At 44.3% G+C, this 15509-nt stretch overlaps 1 protein-coding gene across 2 annotated transcripts in view; it reads right to left on the reverse strand.

Moving 5' to 3' along the window:
* The window catches only part of LOC138268234 (zinc finger and SCAN domain-containing protein 2-like), a 168375-nt gene that overhangs the window by 92091 nt on the left and 60775 nt on the right, over nt 1–15509 (reverse strand). For both annotated transcript variants that reach the window (XM_069217694.1, XM_069217695.1), the window contains exon 3: nt 3726–3852. In XM_069217694.1, coding sequence (XP_069073795.1) covers nt 3726–3852 — 127 coding nt within the window. The remainder of the gene's footprint in view (nt 1–3725; nt 3853–15509) is intronic.

Below are 15509 nucleotides of genomic sequence, written 5' to 3' on the forward strand. Positions count from 1 at the left end.
GAGACAAGAGGCGTTTGATCTCCGCCTGTCCCAGACGGCCACCACAAACCAGAAGAGTCAATCATCACTGTCAATTCTGGATGGGATAGGAAAGAGAGATCTGCTGAAGACCTAACTGCGGTTCAGGAACCACCACTGCAGATCTTTCTCAGTCTCCTCAGAGATCTGGACATGGTCAGAGAGATCTCCTTAATTTTGAGCAGACAGACTTCAGATCCCACTGCAGAGCCTGCACATGCCCTCAGGCATGTGTCAACAGCAGGATGCAGGGGGGCCATGAGGCCCAGCAGCCTCAGTCATTTTCACCAAAACACCAGATAGAGGCTGAAACATCAATATCACAGCCTGAATATCCTGGACTCGCCGCTCAGGAGGACAAGCCCAAAACTGCACTGTGTCCAGAACAGGTGAGATGAAAGGGAGTGTCTGAGAGAGTCAAGTCTGACTTCTGCACATTTATAGTGAACCCCAGCAAATGCAGGAGGTTTGCTGTAGTCTGGAGGTGGGAGATGCCAGCCTGAGGTGAGCCTGCGTTCAACATCCAGTCATCAAGACAGGTCAAGACTGGAGCCCCTGATCTGCGCAGATGAGCTGCAACCACCACCATCACCCTGGTGAACACCGTGTTGTGTAGCTAATTTAGCCATGTTTTAAGCACATTGTTTTAGCTAACTAAGCCTGCAGCCGTGCACTTTCACCTGTCTACATTTTATTCAGCATTGCTTTGTTTTTCTAGCAATAGCTTCATTTGCGGTGCTATTTTATTTCTCTCTATCTTGTTGTTCTTTCGCCTAGGAAAGCATTGCGTTCTTAGTAGGACATATAGTTCACTTTGTGCTTTTCCAAGGCTACAGTCAGTCAGGGTTGCTGACAAACGTGGTATGCTGTGTCACCTGCATTCACAGAAAACAACACTCATACATGGGGACCATTTCTTAGAATGTCAGCTGGTTTATTATAAAACACCCCTTAGTCCCAGACTCGTTAGAGCGAGATTCCAGCCAGATGACCACGACTGTATGCTGATTGCTGCAAGCTTCGCTACAACTACCTGCTTAGACGACCGAGTCCTGATCTAGATGGGGACAGTGTCTTTTTAGACCTCAGGCCTCTTCTCCAGGTATGAGAGATGATGTTCTCCCAGGGGGAAACCCAAAGTGCAGATTAGGCTTAGTATGCTGTGCTCATACTCAGCGTAGGTGAGGGGTTATAGATCTACTCCCCTGATTAGACAGTATGTAGGACTGATCTTGTGTTTTACATTCTTAGTCACATGCCTGCTCCTATTGTCTTTCATTATCCTTGTTACTGTTATGCACCTGCTTTTATCTAGGATGCAGATATTTTAATAAATGCTCATTTAAATATATTCTGCCTCTGTTGTCTTTGCCTGGGTGAGATCTCAGTAACTGAGAGAACGGGATGCAATCTGATATACCACGATTCCCTGGGGAATCTATCTTACCATGACCTCGGTTGCCACAATCATCTCGGTTACACATGGGGCGCTGCTAGTTAGCCAGAATCCCCGGATTAGGCCGACAGGTGTCAAAAGGTGTGGAATTGTACTCAGTACCCACAACCTAGGCGATCCTACTGCCCAAATCCAGTAGCCTCATTACCCTAATGAGAACCTACGCGACAGCCCAAGGGTCACAGGTAAGGCCAAAAGGCAGCTCAGTGAATTGAAAGTGCTTGTGGCCTACCATGAACTGCAATTAACATCTGTGGGCAGGCAGGATGGGAATATGAAAATAAGTGTCTTGCAAGTCCAACGCTACCGTCCAGTCTCCTGAGCCAGAGTGAGCATTTTGAACTTCTCCTTCTTGAGGAAGAGATTGAAGGACTCAAGGTCTAGGATAGGATGAAGGCCCTTGCCCTTTTAGGGTATCAGACAGTAGAGGGAGTAGCAACCACAACCTACTTCTGCCACAAGAACCCTCTCTCTATGACTCCCTTGGCCAAGAGAGCTGTAACTTCTTCGCAGAGAAGGGAAAGGTGGTGATCCACCATCTGATCTTATGACATCACGGAAGCAGGGGTAGTCTCGAAGAGGAGGGCATAGCCTCTTGGGACTATCTGGAAAACCCACCAGTCTGACGTGATGGATAGCCAGCGGCGGAGGAGATGGTGAGTCCTGCATTTAAATGACTAGCATTTTTTTTTTACCTTCCTAAAGACTGCTGTGGGAGGACTCAATCTGAGGAGCCCAGGACACCAGCTGCCTTCTTGAGCCAACAAATTAAATGCCATTCCTGGTCATTCAAGATTTTTGCAGAGAAATGCTAGCTCATCTTGCAATATTTAGGCTTAGAAGGGTTTAGGCAATATAGAACATCAGTGTGTGGGTTACCCAGAAAGAACCTTTTCTATCCACACCAGCCAAAAGCTCAAAATAAGGTTTTCCTCTGTGAGTCGGCCACTCATTGAATAGAAAATATATTTTTCTACCACCACTGACACAAATGCACAGGTGTAGAAAATACCAACAGTCAGACGTCTGAGAAGAAAACCGATGCATTTCTGAGCAATGATGAGAGAGGGATTCCCTTATACATAATGTGTGGTAGAAATCTGAAGTAAAGTGGGGTCGGTGGGAAGTGGAGATCAGTTCCCAAACAAGTTACTGGTTGAGGTTGGGTATTTTGTAATGAGGTGACCGAGCTACTAAAGTGGTATAGTTTTAATCTGTTTTCTGCTAATATTACCACTGTGGGACTCCAAGCTCAATGCCTAGATTTTTCAATTGATGCCCATGCTGGATTGTGTGGGTCTAAGCATATGACAGCCGGCATTTACTAACACAATATTGTCCTGGTTGTCTTTTATGTGTGGATAAGGGCAAAGTTACGCTGTATGCAGGAGTGCATTCACCAAGACAGACATTTAATAAACAACCTGGAAGTAGATCTGAACCAAAACAGCAACACCTGAAACTAGAAATGTTCTCCTACTGTATTGCTTTTAAATTCATTGTTTCTCAATCGTTATGGTCAAGTTGTCTCCCTCCTTCAGCAACAGGATAAAAGTGCAGCACCATCAGCTTCAATTTATTTGTACTTACATAAAGGATTAGCAGTCAAATAATTAGGATCATTTGCAGAGATCAGTCTTTCTATGTCCCTTTGCACTCTCACCATAAGAACTCTTTACTACTCCTGCCTAAAGGATTAATTGTAACAGCTCGGATAAATAAATTCATTCATCTTAGGGTGCTACATTTCTTTGGTGTGTGATCTCTTCGTTAGATGTGTCCCACAGTCTAAAGTCTCTCATTCTCAGTTTGGCCCACAATCTTTCTTGACACCTCCAAGGGGTGCACAATTCATGCTTTCAAGTCAACATCACCATAAGTTATTCAAGACACATGTTCAACACTCACATGTGAAGCTCAATAAAAGCAAAAACAAGTATTCAGTCTATGGTCCACCATAACATGGTAAAAAGCAGTTACTTACATATTATTCCTACACACTGATTTTAGTTTACTAGGTTCTTCAATATCCGATTTCCTAAGTTAGCTCATTCTAATGGACTGTGTTTGCTCAAAATCGGGACGCTTCTGCGTCTTAAAGAGCAACTGTTAGAAAGTTCTTAGGCATTCTGGGTTTAACAGAGGCACTCCGAATACTGTTATGTGTATTTGTTAAGCAAACTATCATCCACAAGAGTATCATGTATGAATTCCCAACAACAAGTGCCTTACGAATACTTAGCAAACTTACCCAGTGAATTCAGGACTCCATGTATCTCCATCATCACATGTCTGAAGAGCTCCTTCTGCCACTCTTCCAAAAGTGCCCACTCGTCCTCCGAGAAACAGGCTGCAACATCCTTGAATGTAATAGAGACCTGGAGAACAAATGGAGATTTAGATTTATGACTGATAAATGTCATCTCTGAGGTAATTGAAGGGATAACATGTAAGAATATTTATATCCACTTATCTAAATATCATAAATAATGTTTTTCTTGAATGCTCAATTAACTATGCCAACTCATATGGATGCCAAAATGTAGGTTTCTTTACAGTGATTGAGTGGCTGATTAAAAATCTGTGGTAATGAAAGGCCATGCTATCAGATGACTCAAATGTAGCAGAAAACAAAACGACTTATAGCATAGTAGAATTTTTAACACCAGTGAACCCATGTATCTAGAAGCAAGTTTACCTTACTTCATTAATGTTGATACCACAGATCCTTTCTATTTGTTATCCAGCTTGAGGTAGGGACTACATTACCAAAGAAAGAAGCACTGGCAAAGCCAACAGGTCTCTCGTATGCTAGAGCTATAGGCTTTGACTATGTCTTTTAGCTATTCTGTGTGTAGTATGGCTACAAACAGCACACAACATGGCGAACACATAACAAAAAGACTTTGTCACAGCCAATAGCTCTTTCACAGGCAAGACTACTGGCTTCGCCAAAGCTCGTTCTATCAGGAGATGTGTTTAACATAGAAGGTGTGTGAATACTTTTGTTGTGCTCTCGGAAAGGGTGACTTGCCCCAGCTGCATGTAGAGGTCACTGAGCCAGCCTAATATAAAAGGTGATCGGTCTATATGACCCTAAGTCGGTCAAGCCCTATTTCTCAGGGAGGCATATGGGCTTATCAGGGCGGTGAATGAAATGAAGAGCATGGTCCAATAAGCCTAGCTTGTGTGCTGCTGCTGCCCTGCAGGGCAGTAGCTGCTGCACCCCTTAGATTGAGGCAGCCAGAATAAGGATGGAAACCACAGCGGGACAGTGAACATAGAAGCAAGACAAGCAGAAATCCTGTGGTGTTCATGGATGTGGAGGCCGTTCAACAGCTGCTGGGACATATCACTTTCAGGGAAATTACTAAAACAGCATCAGTACAGACTGCTCAGAAAACAGTGCTCCTCACACGCTCTCCCTCTTACCAGTTCAACCTTTCGAAGGTGGACCATGTGGGAACTGAAGGCAGAGGCACAGTCTCCCAGCAACCCCTCCACGGCTATGCTTGACGTGGGTTCCCTGTACTCGCTAATTAAGTTTGTTATTTCACTCTATGCCTAACACTTAGAGCTTGATGTCACCCAGCATTTGGGGGACAGAGTTACTTATTGCACCATACAATGGAAAGTTTAACATGGCATTTAAAGCAGTGGTAAAAATAACTCACATCTCAAACCCAAAGTAGAGCACGCTAAGCATAAAATATATTAAGATGGATACATGATTTATCATTCCAAAGGAATTTCAATGCACTAGAGAAAAACAACACAGATTAATTAAAAATATTTGAAATTTTAGGAAAAGTGTCTTCAGACTATCCCAAGCCTTTGCGAAAAGATGGCTTCCTTTTTGTCAGACCGATTGCACAGGCTGGGAGCCCACCCACAATTTTCAGATTCCAAATTAGTTTAAAGCTGCATAATGTAATTTCTTTTTATTCCAGCAACAGGGAGGAGATGCAAAACAACATTTCAGGAGGACAGCAACAACGTCGAGAGGGTGCAGTGGGCAAGTGTGATGGGGAAAGCAACAAACAAGCATATATGGTGGCTCCAAGCTGCAGTCTCTATCAAATCTAAAGAGATGCTGGCCCGAGCTTTCTGGCGCAACAGCAAAATGAAACCAACTGCCATCCCTCATGAATGAAAATCAAAGAAACTTAAATGTCAAGGAAGCCAACTAATGATAAGTAATGGGTGAGCTCCAAGTCCTTTTTAGGTTGAGTCTAAGCAAGGTTTGTGCTGTCGCTCAGAAACATATTGTATACACTTTGAAGGTTTACATTGCATTTTTGTTACTCCAAAAATCAGTTTCAGCCATGTTGGATTTTTGAAGAATGTCGCTCCCTGGGATTGATTTATACCACACTTCCTAGGAAGTGGTCATCAAAGGGGGAAGGAGCCTGCCTGTGATTGGACAGTCAGGCCCCCCTACTTTCCATCCACAGAGCAAGGATAAATGTGGCAGAGCTGCACCCACACCTCAGATCCCTACAAGGAAAAAGCAAAGAAGAAGGGCAGGCCTTCTGGACCCCTGACCTGCAACTTGGACACTGCACTCTGAAGGACTGCACCAGCTACACACTTGTGCTTCACCACTAAAAGGACTTTGTCTGTCTTCTACTGCTTCAAGAAGGGACTCCCTGTTTGCTACAGGTACAAAGGAGCTGCCCACAGTCCCCTGAATCAAGTCCTGCAAGCAGAGCCCAACTGACTAGCGTCCAGTGCCCTTTGAGGATTCTGACAGGGTGCATTCTGAGAATTGTAGTCCCAACTCCCAAAGAGCAACCCAGAGCTTTTGGAACCTTGGATCAAGTTGTGGACACTTCAAGGATACAAAAAGGACCTCTGGAAGAAGATCCAGAAGTTTGGAGACGTTTGGAGCAACTCCATAAGTTGAAGAGGTGCACTGTGGGAGTTGTAGTCCCAGACCCCAAGAGGCAAACTAAAGCCCCTGAACCCTTGGCTGGTGCTGCAGACCACTTTCCTGAATCAAGAAACACTTCTGAAATTAAGTCTGACATTGTTACCTAATGGATGGCCTGAACTCTGCATGTTGTCCCTTTCTAGTGTGACCTTTTTTTTTTTTTTTAACCCTTTGTGCGCTAGTGGCTTCTATGCGCTAGAAAACATTAATTCTTTACAAATTCATCTCTCCGGTTTCCCTTATCTGATTTTAATCATATTGGTGTCATTTTAAAGATAAAAATATAATCTATTTCTATGAATTGGTGTTGAATATATATTGTGTTTTATGTTTCACTTATTTACTGTTTTGTGATTTTTAAATGCTGTACACTTGTCTCCTAAGTTAAGCCTTGTCGTTCGTTACCAAGCTACCAAGGGTTGAGCTGGGTTTAATTTATTGAGACCTAACTGGACCTAACTGGGGGTTAGTGCCCTATTGCTAGGTGAAGGTACTTACATGCCCTACCAATAATCCACTTTCCAACACCCAGGGTGTAGCTAACCAAGCTCCCTGCATTTAAATGGCACAGGGATGGGCATACAGCTGCAGACAATGTAGGAGTGGAAGGGAATTATTATATGGCATCATGAGTTTGGAGGCAGCCTGGAGAAGGAGCCCAAATACACCGTTTCAGTGGCGCCACAGCTGGAATTGCCAAGGTTTGAGTCTCAGCATCAGATCAGCACCCTGTGATCTTGGACAAATCACTTCATTTCCCAGTGTAGATAAAAAAAATGAATGTGTCCTTGAGCAATGTAACTACCACTTATGTAAAGCATTTCAATATCTGGGTCACGTTTGCGCAATATAACACTGAAAAAATATAAATAAATTAAGAGGAAATGATCCTCTGCTTTGTCCTCGTCTGGTCCAGGTGTATGTATGCATGCACATGCCAATGATGACCAGGACTGAAGACAGGACTCAGTCATAACACTGTCCCAGGCCTGCTACTGACAGTATGTGTCCTGCTGAAGGCACAGCCATCCATTTACCCAGGGCCTGTCCGGAACGCCATGTTACACCGGAGATGTAACAGTGCAAATTGCAAGCAGAGTTTGTATTTAGGCCCCCCCTTTTAGGAGAATGGCGGGTGGCTCCAGATCGGCACTACACACTGGTCGCTGGTGATATGAAGGTTGACAGGGGACAGAGACAGGTCTGTCAATGCTGACGGCACAGGCCACACTAGCTACTCTACGCGACTAGCCAGCGTTGAACCCTACATTTACCAGCAACTCACAACTTGCTTGCAGAGTGTCTGGTGGTTTTAAAGAAGCGCCCCAGTTCTCTTTCACTGCACTCTAATGGTTGCTCTTTGATGTCCCCGGCGTCTGGACATTCATGGCTATTATAGACTGGCCACTGATATGGGAAGGAGTGGACACAATTCCCTTAACCACCTGTGCAAGTAAAGTACAGCATGCCAGGCACTGAGAAATGAAGAGTAGTGGTACATTTGGGGAGAATGCCCGCTCGACAAGAGACCCAGGATGCATTGCAGAGGAAAATATAAGTTAGCCGGCTGTGCTCTTGCTCGGTGCAATCTTGGTGTAGGAAGAGGCTGCATGAGCTGCGAGGAAGCGGTGAGGCCTGGGTCCAGAGACATGAAATAACACTGTATGCCGTTAGCTGGCCTTTTTGCATCCAGAGGAGCTATTCCTGCTGTGCTTAACATCTTAACCTGATTTGGCACTGGTCTCAGAGACGTTATGATTTAGGAAACAGTGGAAATAATTTAACAAGTTGAACAGGCTAGCTATGGGCAGAGAAGTTAATTCATTTGAGAGCAGAGCCTTCAAAAGCTGCAGTGCTGCAGGTACGCACACATGCTCAACCTGCACCTAAGTTGCCTCGTCATCACACCTTTGTTCTGCTCCGCTTTCCATTTTTAGGACTGGACTGGCCTGAGGTCTCTACTTGCCCTCACACTGTCAGCTCTTACTTATGTGTGGCAGGAATGAGCCCTTTTTGTACCTCAGTGGTTCATCTTCTACATGCTAACTTGTACTCATTTTGCCTTTGCTGTGGCTTGCTTGCAACTTCTATATTATCACCTGTTCGCCCTGTGGTACTTTTGCCACTACTAGCACATCCTTTTCCACTCTCTGCTACCCACTGCACTTCCTGAAGCATCTCACATCTCCTGTGTCACCCCTTCCTCTGGTGTCCTGAGTACTCTTGCTTTCCTGGGGTCTTATTGCTTCACATGTGCCATTTACTTTCTTATCTGTTCCATTCTTGAAATGTGCTAACTTTGCCTTCCTTGCTCGGTTTGTTCCTCCTGCCTTCCCTTTGCTATGATACTCTACTTCAACAGGCATCGGGGATCTCACTTGGCTGTATATTAAACTTCCTTGCACTGCCACTGCCATTCCCATTCACCCTCTCTCAGCACCTCTAGGAACTTCACTGGAACTGGACCAAGAGGCTTAAGTGGTCTGCCAGGGAGGCCACTTTTTGTGGAGGTGGGGACAGTGGGATGGTGCATGCATGGCTCTGACGCAGCAGGGACACTCAATTTTTGGAATGAGTTACCACTAAGCGTTGTCATGTTAGGTGTGTGTCCGGTGGGAACACACTTGGATATTATTCCAAGATGGCGCTAGTGACACAGATATTGTCATATGTCACTGCTGTGAGCCTTCAGTTCCACTTATACATTTAAGCTACAAGTTTTCCTGATTTCTCTCAGTTTTTCACAAATCACACAAAGCAACTAGTGAAGAGGGCTGTAACTCCATAGAGTCCCCTCACAATTTATCTCCCAGTACTGCCACTGTCCAATGCCATTGTGAGGTAGCAGGCCCCGGGGTGCACAGGACCCAGACACACTACACAACACTTCTCAGTCCTGAAGTTTCACACTGAAAAAAGTAAAGGAGAAAGATGACGAAACGAAAATCTTTGTTTATATTGCTTTCAGTCTGCACATTTCCTGAAAAACTGTCCTCAGTTGATGGAAAAAGGCTGCAGCTGGCCTTGAAACATGAAGCAGATTGCAAGGTCTTTGCATGTTAGATCTGCTAACTAACAAATAGACAAATTTCTACATTACAATGACTTTAGCGTTACATAAGGATTCACTCATGGTCTCTACTTCATTAACTTTTGGTGCCTCCGAAATACTTATGGGTATTGTGTTCACTTAGAAACATTCTAATTTAGCCACTAAGAAACCCACTGCTGAGAGAGCATTCATTATCCAATAGCAGCAGTGGTTTTACACCTGGAAGACATCAGTTCGAACTTATTTTGTGCTATATTACATTGACATCTTTGTTCCAATGACACAACCCTGAAAACGACTTGGATAAAAACAGGCCATTTTCTCTTTGCCATATTGTCAAGAACCTTGTTCCATGCAATGATTAACCCAAGAAAGATGGCTTGTATTTAAGAATCAGTCAAAGAAGAAATTAACCACCTTTTGAAAGTATATCAAGGAACGAAATAGGTATCTGCTCACGGACCTCATGACTGATCTATAGAATTACTTCTGTTTTAGACCAATGGTTCACAAACTGTGGTACGGGGACCCCTGGGGGTCTGCGAAGCCCCCACAGAGGGTCTGCGACTACTTAGAAAATTAAATAATAACAACAGATTAGGCCCCCAGCTTTAAGTAATGACTCAGTGGGGGTCCCCGGGTTAAAGCAATGATAAAGCGGGGTCCACAGAAGCCAAAAGAGTGGGAACTACTGTGTTAGACCATCCCTCAAAGAAGAATGTATGCCCCTACCCAACATAAGAAAACAGAAGATAGTACCACCAGCAGGTGCTCCAATTTCTTTTTTTGCTCAAACGTCCAGTGGGAAGCTGCATCCCTTTGCTGACTACAGGGAACTGAATGTTATCACAGCCAAGAACAGTTATCCCCTATCACCAACATCTGCTATATTAGAACAAATGCAGTCTGCCTGCTGGCTTAGGGAACTGGACTTGAGAGGTGCACTGATTTGATAAGAATTCAACCTGATTATGAATGCAAAATGGCCTTTAACAATGGCCACTATGAATAAAGTGTGATGACATCTGGCCTATGCAATGGATTTCAACATTTTTAATGATATTTTCAGAAATGCCTTTGACCAGTTTAACGTGGCTTATTTGGATAACATCTTAATATTTTCTACCAACTTATCAGAACATCAGCAATATGTTAAACTGGTATTACAACGCCTCCAGGAATATTCCCTATATGCTAAACTACAGAAGTGCACATTTAAATAGGTTTTCACAGGTGTAATATTTTCACTTGAGGGATTGGCAAAGAACAAGAAAAAGTTAAAGGGGTCCTTCAATGAGCCAAACTAAAAAAGTCCAACGATTCAATGGACTTTCCAATTTCTACAATCAATTTATTCTATTTTTTCTGCTAGCATTGCTCCTTTCACTCAATTAAGACATAAGGGGTTCCTTTCCAGTAGCAAAAAGCAGAGTATTTCAAACCCTAAAAAAATTGTTTTCTACAGCTCCAATGTAACTTCATCCAAATGGGAATCAAACTTCATCACTGACACAGATGCTTTGGCTATTGGAGCAATTTTGTCCAAATGAGATCTTAACACCAAGGCATTACATTCTGTCACTTATCCAAGGAAGCTTACATTGTCAGAACATAGTTCCATCTAGGATTGAGAGCTGATAGCCATTAATGCTTTCCAACATTCTAAACACTACCTTGAAGGATCTAATCAGAAGGTTGCACAACGTCTTTGTGGTTTAAGAACCTTTGTCATACTCTACGGATGTTATCTTTTCTCTAGATTTAACTTTTCCATTAATTTCTGTCAATACTGAACACAAGTAAAGACACTTATCTAGACTCAAAGAAGACGAAGAGGTAAATCAGCCATCTCCCTTTAGACTTTCCAGAGCTGCAACAACCTTCTCTCCAGCAGATACATACAAGTGAAGGAAGTCCACAGACCAAAAGAGAAAAACAACTAGCTTAGAAAAGAGCCTAACGGACGTCAACTTCTTCAAGATCGTCTACATAAAAGGACAAGAAACTCCATCTATCATCAAAAGAGCCCTAACAGCAAATTCTTCTTTGGTGTCCTGAAGCTCCAACTGCAGGGCATCTGGGTCAAAGACATACACAATAACTAATTACTAGAAACATCTGGTGGTCAAAGCTTAAAAATGAATGTACATGGGGTGGCGTTGCCAACAATCATGGCCGACTGGTCGCAATCCAGTGAGGCTCTACTCGTCGACCCGGTGTATCCTCCCCACCAGGGGCCTTTAGACTCCCAGATGATGCAGAAGGTGTGAGCTAAGGAGGCTGAACAGGCGGGTGCTACTGGTCATTCTCCTGACATAACTGGAGCCCATATAAAGCATTTTGCAATACTTCTGTGGGCGGACTGGGAGAAGATGGCGGCTGTGCCTCAGCGAGATCCAGAGGGGAGGTGGACCTGCTTGGCTTCGACTGCCCTCCGGTTTCATGTGAAGCGCCTAAGAGGAGCTGGGAAGGGAGCTTCGGAGCGAAGTGGCGAGGTACTTACCTCCATAGAGATGTTCTATGTACTATTTCTGTGACTAGCGCACTCCTGTTAAATTATCTCTCCATGATATGTGACTCCAGTGTGGAGGATAGGGCCCCCAGTTACGGAAGCTGACCATTTGATGGTAAAGCGAGGCTGGTTTGACATCTGGAGGGCCTATGTGTCATTGCTGGCACTTGGACCTGTGCATTAGTGAAGCTGCTGGGGCAGCTGGCCTGAGGGACAGTAAGGGAGGCCCAGGGACCCACATTAAGAGTAGAAAGAGGGCCCTGACCAATACAGTTGCTTCTCTCCGTAGCCACTAACTGGCGGGGACACTACACTAGACTGTGTTTATGCCTCCCCAAAAAATCACAGACTAATAGATTCTCCAATTACTGTTCTCCGGTTCTTGAGCAGCTCTCAGCGAGTGACACGCGGTCAGCAGATACAATGGCCTTGACTGAGGCCGATCTCCTTTCCTCGTTTTATACTTTTAAAACAGAGTTGAGGGAGGAACTCAAAGCAGACATAACAGCCTCCTTGGAAGCCCTAAAATCTGAATTTAACTTGCGTCTGATTTCTCTCCAAACGGATGTGGACTCGGTGGGCACAAGAATGCTTGACCTGGAAACTAAGCACATGGAGATGGAACAGCGTTTGTCTCCCATGACAGGGACAGCAGAACATTTACAGTCACAATTACAATTAGCCCTCTTGAAATGGGAAGACCTGGAAAACAGGCCTAGCAGTGATAATATTTGCATGAGAGGTCGGACAGAGGGTACACAAGCCCCCGACCTGGAGGCTTTTGCTGTAGGTCTCTTCTCAGAAATACTGGAGAGTCAACAACAAGACATGAGACTAGAGTGAGTGCATCCAGTGGGCCCTCCACATAAAGGATACAGCAAGAGACTCAGAGACATACTAGTGAAAATGCACTCTTTCAAGACTAAGGAATCAATTCTCCAAGCAGCTCAGAATTAGATCAGATCTCCTTCCAGGAAGAGTCGTGCACCCTCTATCAAGATATTTCCTAAGCTACGCTAGAGGGCAGAGTACGGTTCAAGCCCGTGACTGAAGCCCTCCGTAAGGCCCAGATTAGATATAGATGGACTTATCTGGTTGGAACTGCTTTTGAATTCTACAAGACTCACCAATGTACGACAACAAAAAAAGGTGGCCACCGTTTTGAACATACTAATACTGGAGTCAAGGGATTCCGAGGAGTCAGGGAGGAGCTCTTCTCAGGAGCCTCATAGGGAGGATGCTTGGCAACAATTTTGCAAGAAAATTAGGCAAGATAGAAAGAAATGAAGATCCCTCAGACACACTCTGCACGTCAGCGGAACTGGACTCTGGGTGACAGGCCGAAGTACCCTAACTGGCAAATCCCTTTGCAGATGATAGGCTGGGAAAAGTCCTTTACAGACAAGGATGAATTAAGTACTGTATTGAATTCTATCTCCATATCATTCTCCTTGCCCGCTCTGGAAAGAACTGGGCCTGGGAAGTTTAGCAAACTCTTGATCCCCCGATGGGGGAGGTGGGGAGGTTGAGTGGGTGTCCATGCTATGGTGATCTCTCATTGTCCACCAATGTTCGTATACTGTTATTTGTTGTTCGTTTGGTTATGTTCTTTTTTAAAATCTGATCGGGTGGGAGTTCAGAGATAGAGACTTTTTACCAAGGGTTGTGTGCTTCTCTGGGGAGAAGCCAGTGTTCTGTTAGCATAAGGGGTTACACAACAGCATTCTTAAGGTAATGGGCACTATTGGGGAAGTTTTTTATTTTTATTTTCCCAAGCACTGATCCATGGTTCTAACTATGCTTTCATGGAATGTTAAGGGTCTTAATTCTCCTCATAAATGTCAACAAATCTGGAAATACATTTTAGATCAACATATAGATATCTTAGCTCTTCAAGAAACCCATCAGAAACAGTCAGATGATCTTAGATTACACCCTAGGAGATACCCCCTACCATTCACCTCCACCGCTGCCACAAATCACAATGGAGTAGCATCTCTGCACTTCCAATTTATGAGCAGTAAACATGATAGAGATGGTCGGTATGTGATAGTCAAGGAGACTATTCATGAACGGAGTTGTACCATAGCTACTATCTATGCTCTTAATACAAATCAGACCGATTTCCTTAGAGCTGGGGGGGATTATCTTAATGGGGACTTCAATCTTATATGGGGCTCTACTCTGGACTGTACACTGAACACAAGTGGGCACCTTTTCCAAGGATACAAAATCCTTAATAGGCCGTGATGGCGGACGATAAATCCCTTTGTCCACGATTACACCTTTTTTCCTCATTCCCATGGAACGTACTCTAGGACTGATAACAGACTTATGAACCACACCCTACGTCAGGCCATCGAAGTTGCAACCATACACCCCATTGCTCTCTCAGACCACACACCGGTGGAGGTAGTGTTGGACTGGCATATTCCTAGGACGGGCCATCGTATATGGTACTTTCCCGCAGTGCTAGTGAGAGTCCCAATAGCTAGGACTGAAATACGTGAAACTATAAAGGAATTCTTTACTCTCAATAAGCCACAAGACATGTCCTATGCTACAAATTGGGATGCATTTGAGGCGGTTTTGAGGGGGAAATGCATTGCATTACTATCCACAGTGACCCTACACAAAACAAAGGAAAGGAACAGCAATTGTTATAGGCTGAACTCACTACACCTGAGAAGGCAACTCCTACTCTCTCACTTCAACGCAGGGTGACATCGCAGAGGGGCAAGCTAAGGGCCATTTATGCCAATGGAGCTGAGCTAACTTACATACGCCTCAAAAAGACGTCCTATGAGCAAGGCAATAAAGTGGGATCCCACTTAGCATGCAAGCTACACTCTAAACAAGAAAAGGACTATATGCCCTCAATCCATGGAAGGGATGGTACACTCCACATAACTGAGGCAGGCAAAGCTGCTCAATTCTCGACAGCTCTACTAGGCTGACCCTACTGAGGTGGAAGCCCAGACGGTATAACTCTGCGGGATTTCACTCCCCCAGCTCCCCACAGATGCTTTGGAGGCTTTTCACAAACCTATTACTAGGGAGGAGATTCTAGTAGCTATCTCTACACTTAAACCTCAAAAATCCCCCATTGACAGCAATATTATGTATAAAAGTATAGTTTCATTCTACACCTAATATCGCTGTTTCACCATATAGGTGATGCAGTTATCGACTCCATGAGTGAGGGCCTCGTTACGGTACTTCCCAAGCCAGGGAAGGATCCTCAAATACTCCTCCTGTCGGTCGACTGCCTTGTTAAACCTGGATGTTAAGCTTTACACTAAGATACTAGCAGCTAGGTTGGAGGACGTTATGCCCGACTTGATCCATTCAGATCAGTCGGGCTTTATAAAAGGCCGATAAACCCACGAGAATCTTCGCCGTACAATACGCACCTCATCGAAAAAGCAAAGGAGAAAAAGACTCCTACCCTATAGTTAGCACTCTATGCCAAAAAGTTTTTTGGTAGGGTAGATTGGAAATTTCTGTTTCTTACTGTTCGTCACTTTGGGTTTGGTGA

This window comes from Pleurodeles waltl, chromosome 12 (assembly GCF_031143425.1).
Source record: "Pleurodeles waltl isolate 20211129_DDA chromosome 12, aPleWal1.hap1.20221129, whole genome shotgun sequence".
NCBI classification, from domain to species: domain Eukaryota; kingdom Metazoa; phylum Chordata; class Amphibia; order Caudata; family Salamandridae; genus Pleurodeles; species Pleurodeles waltl.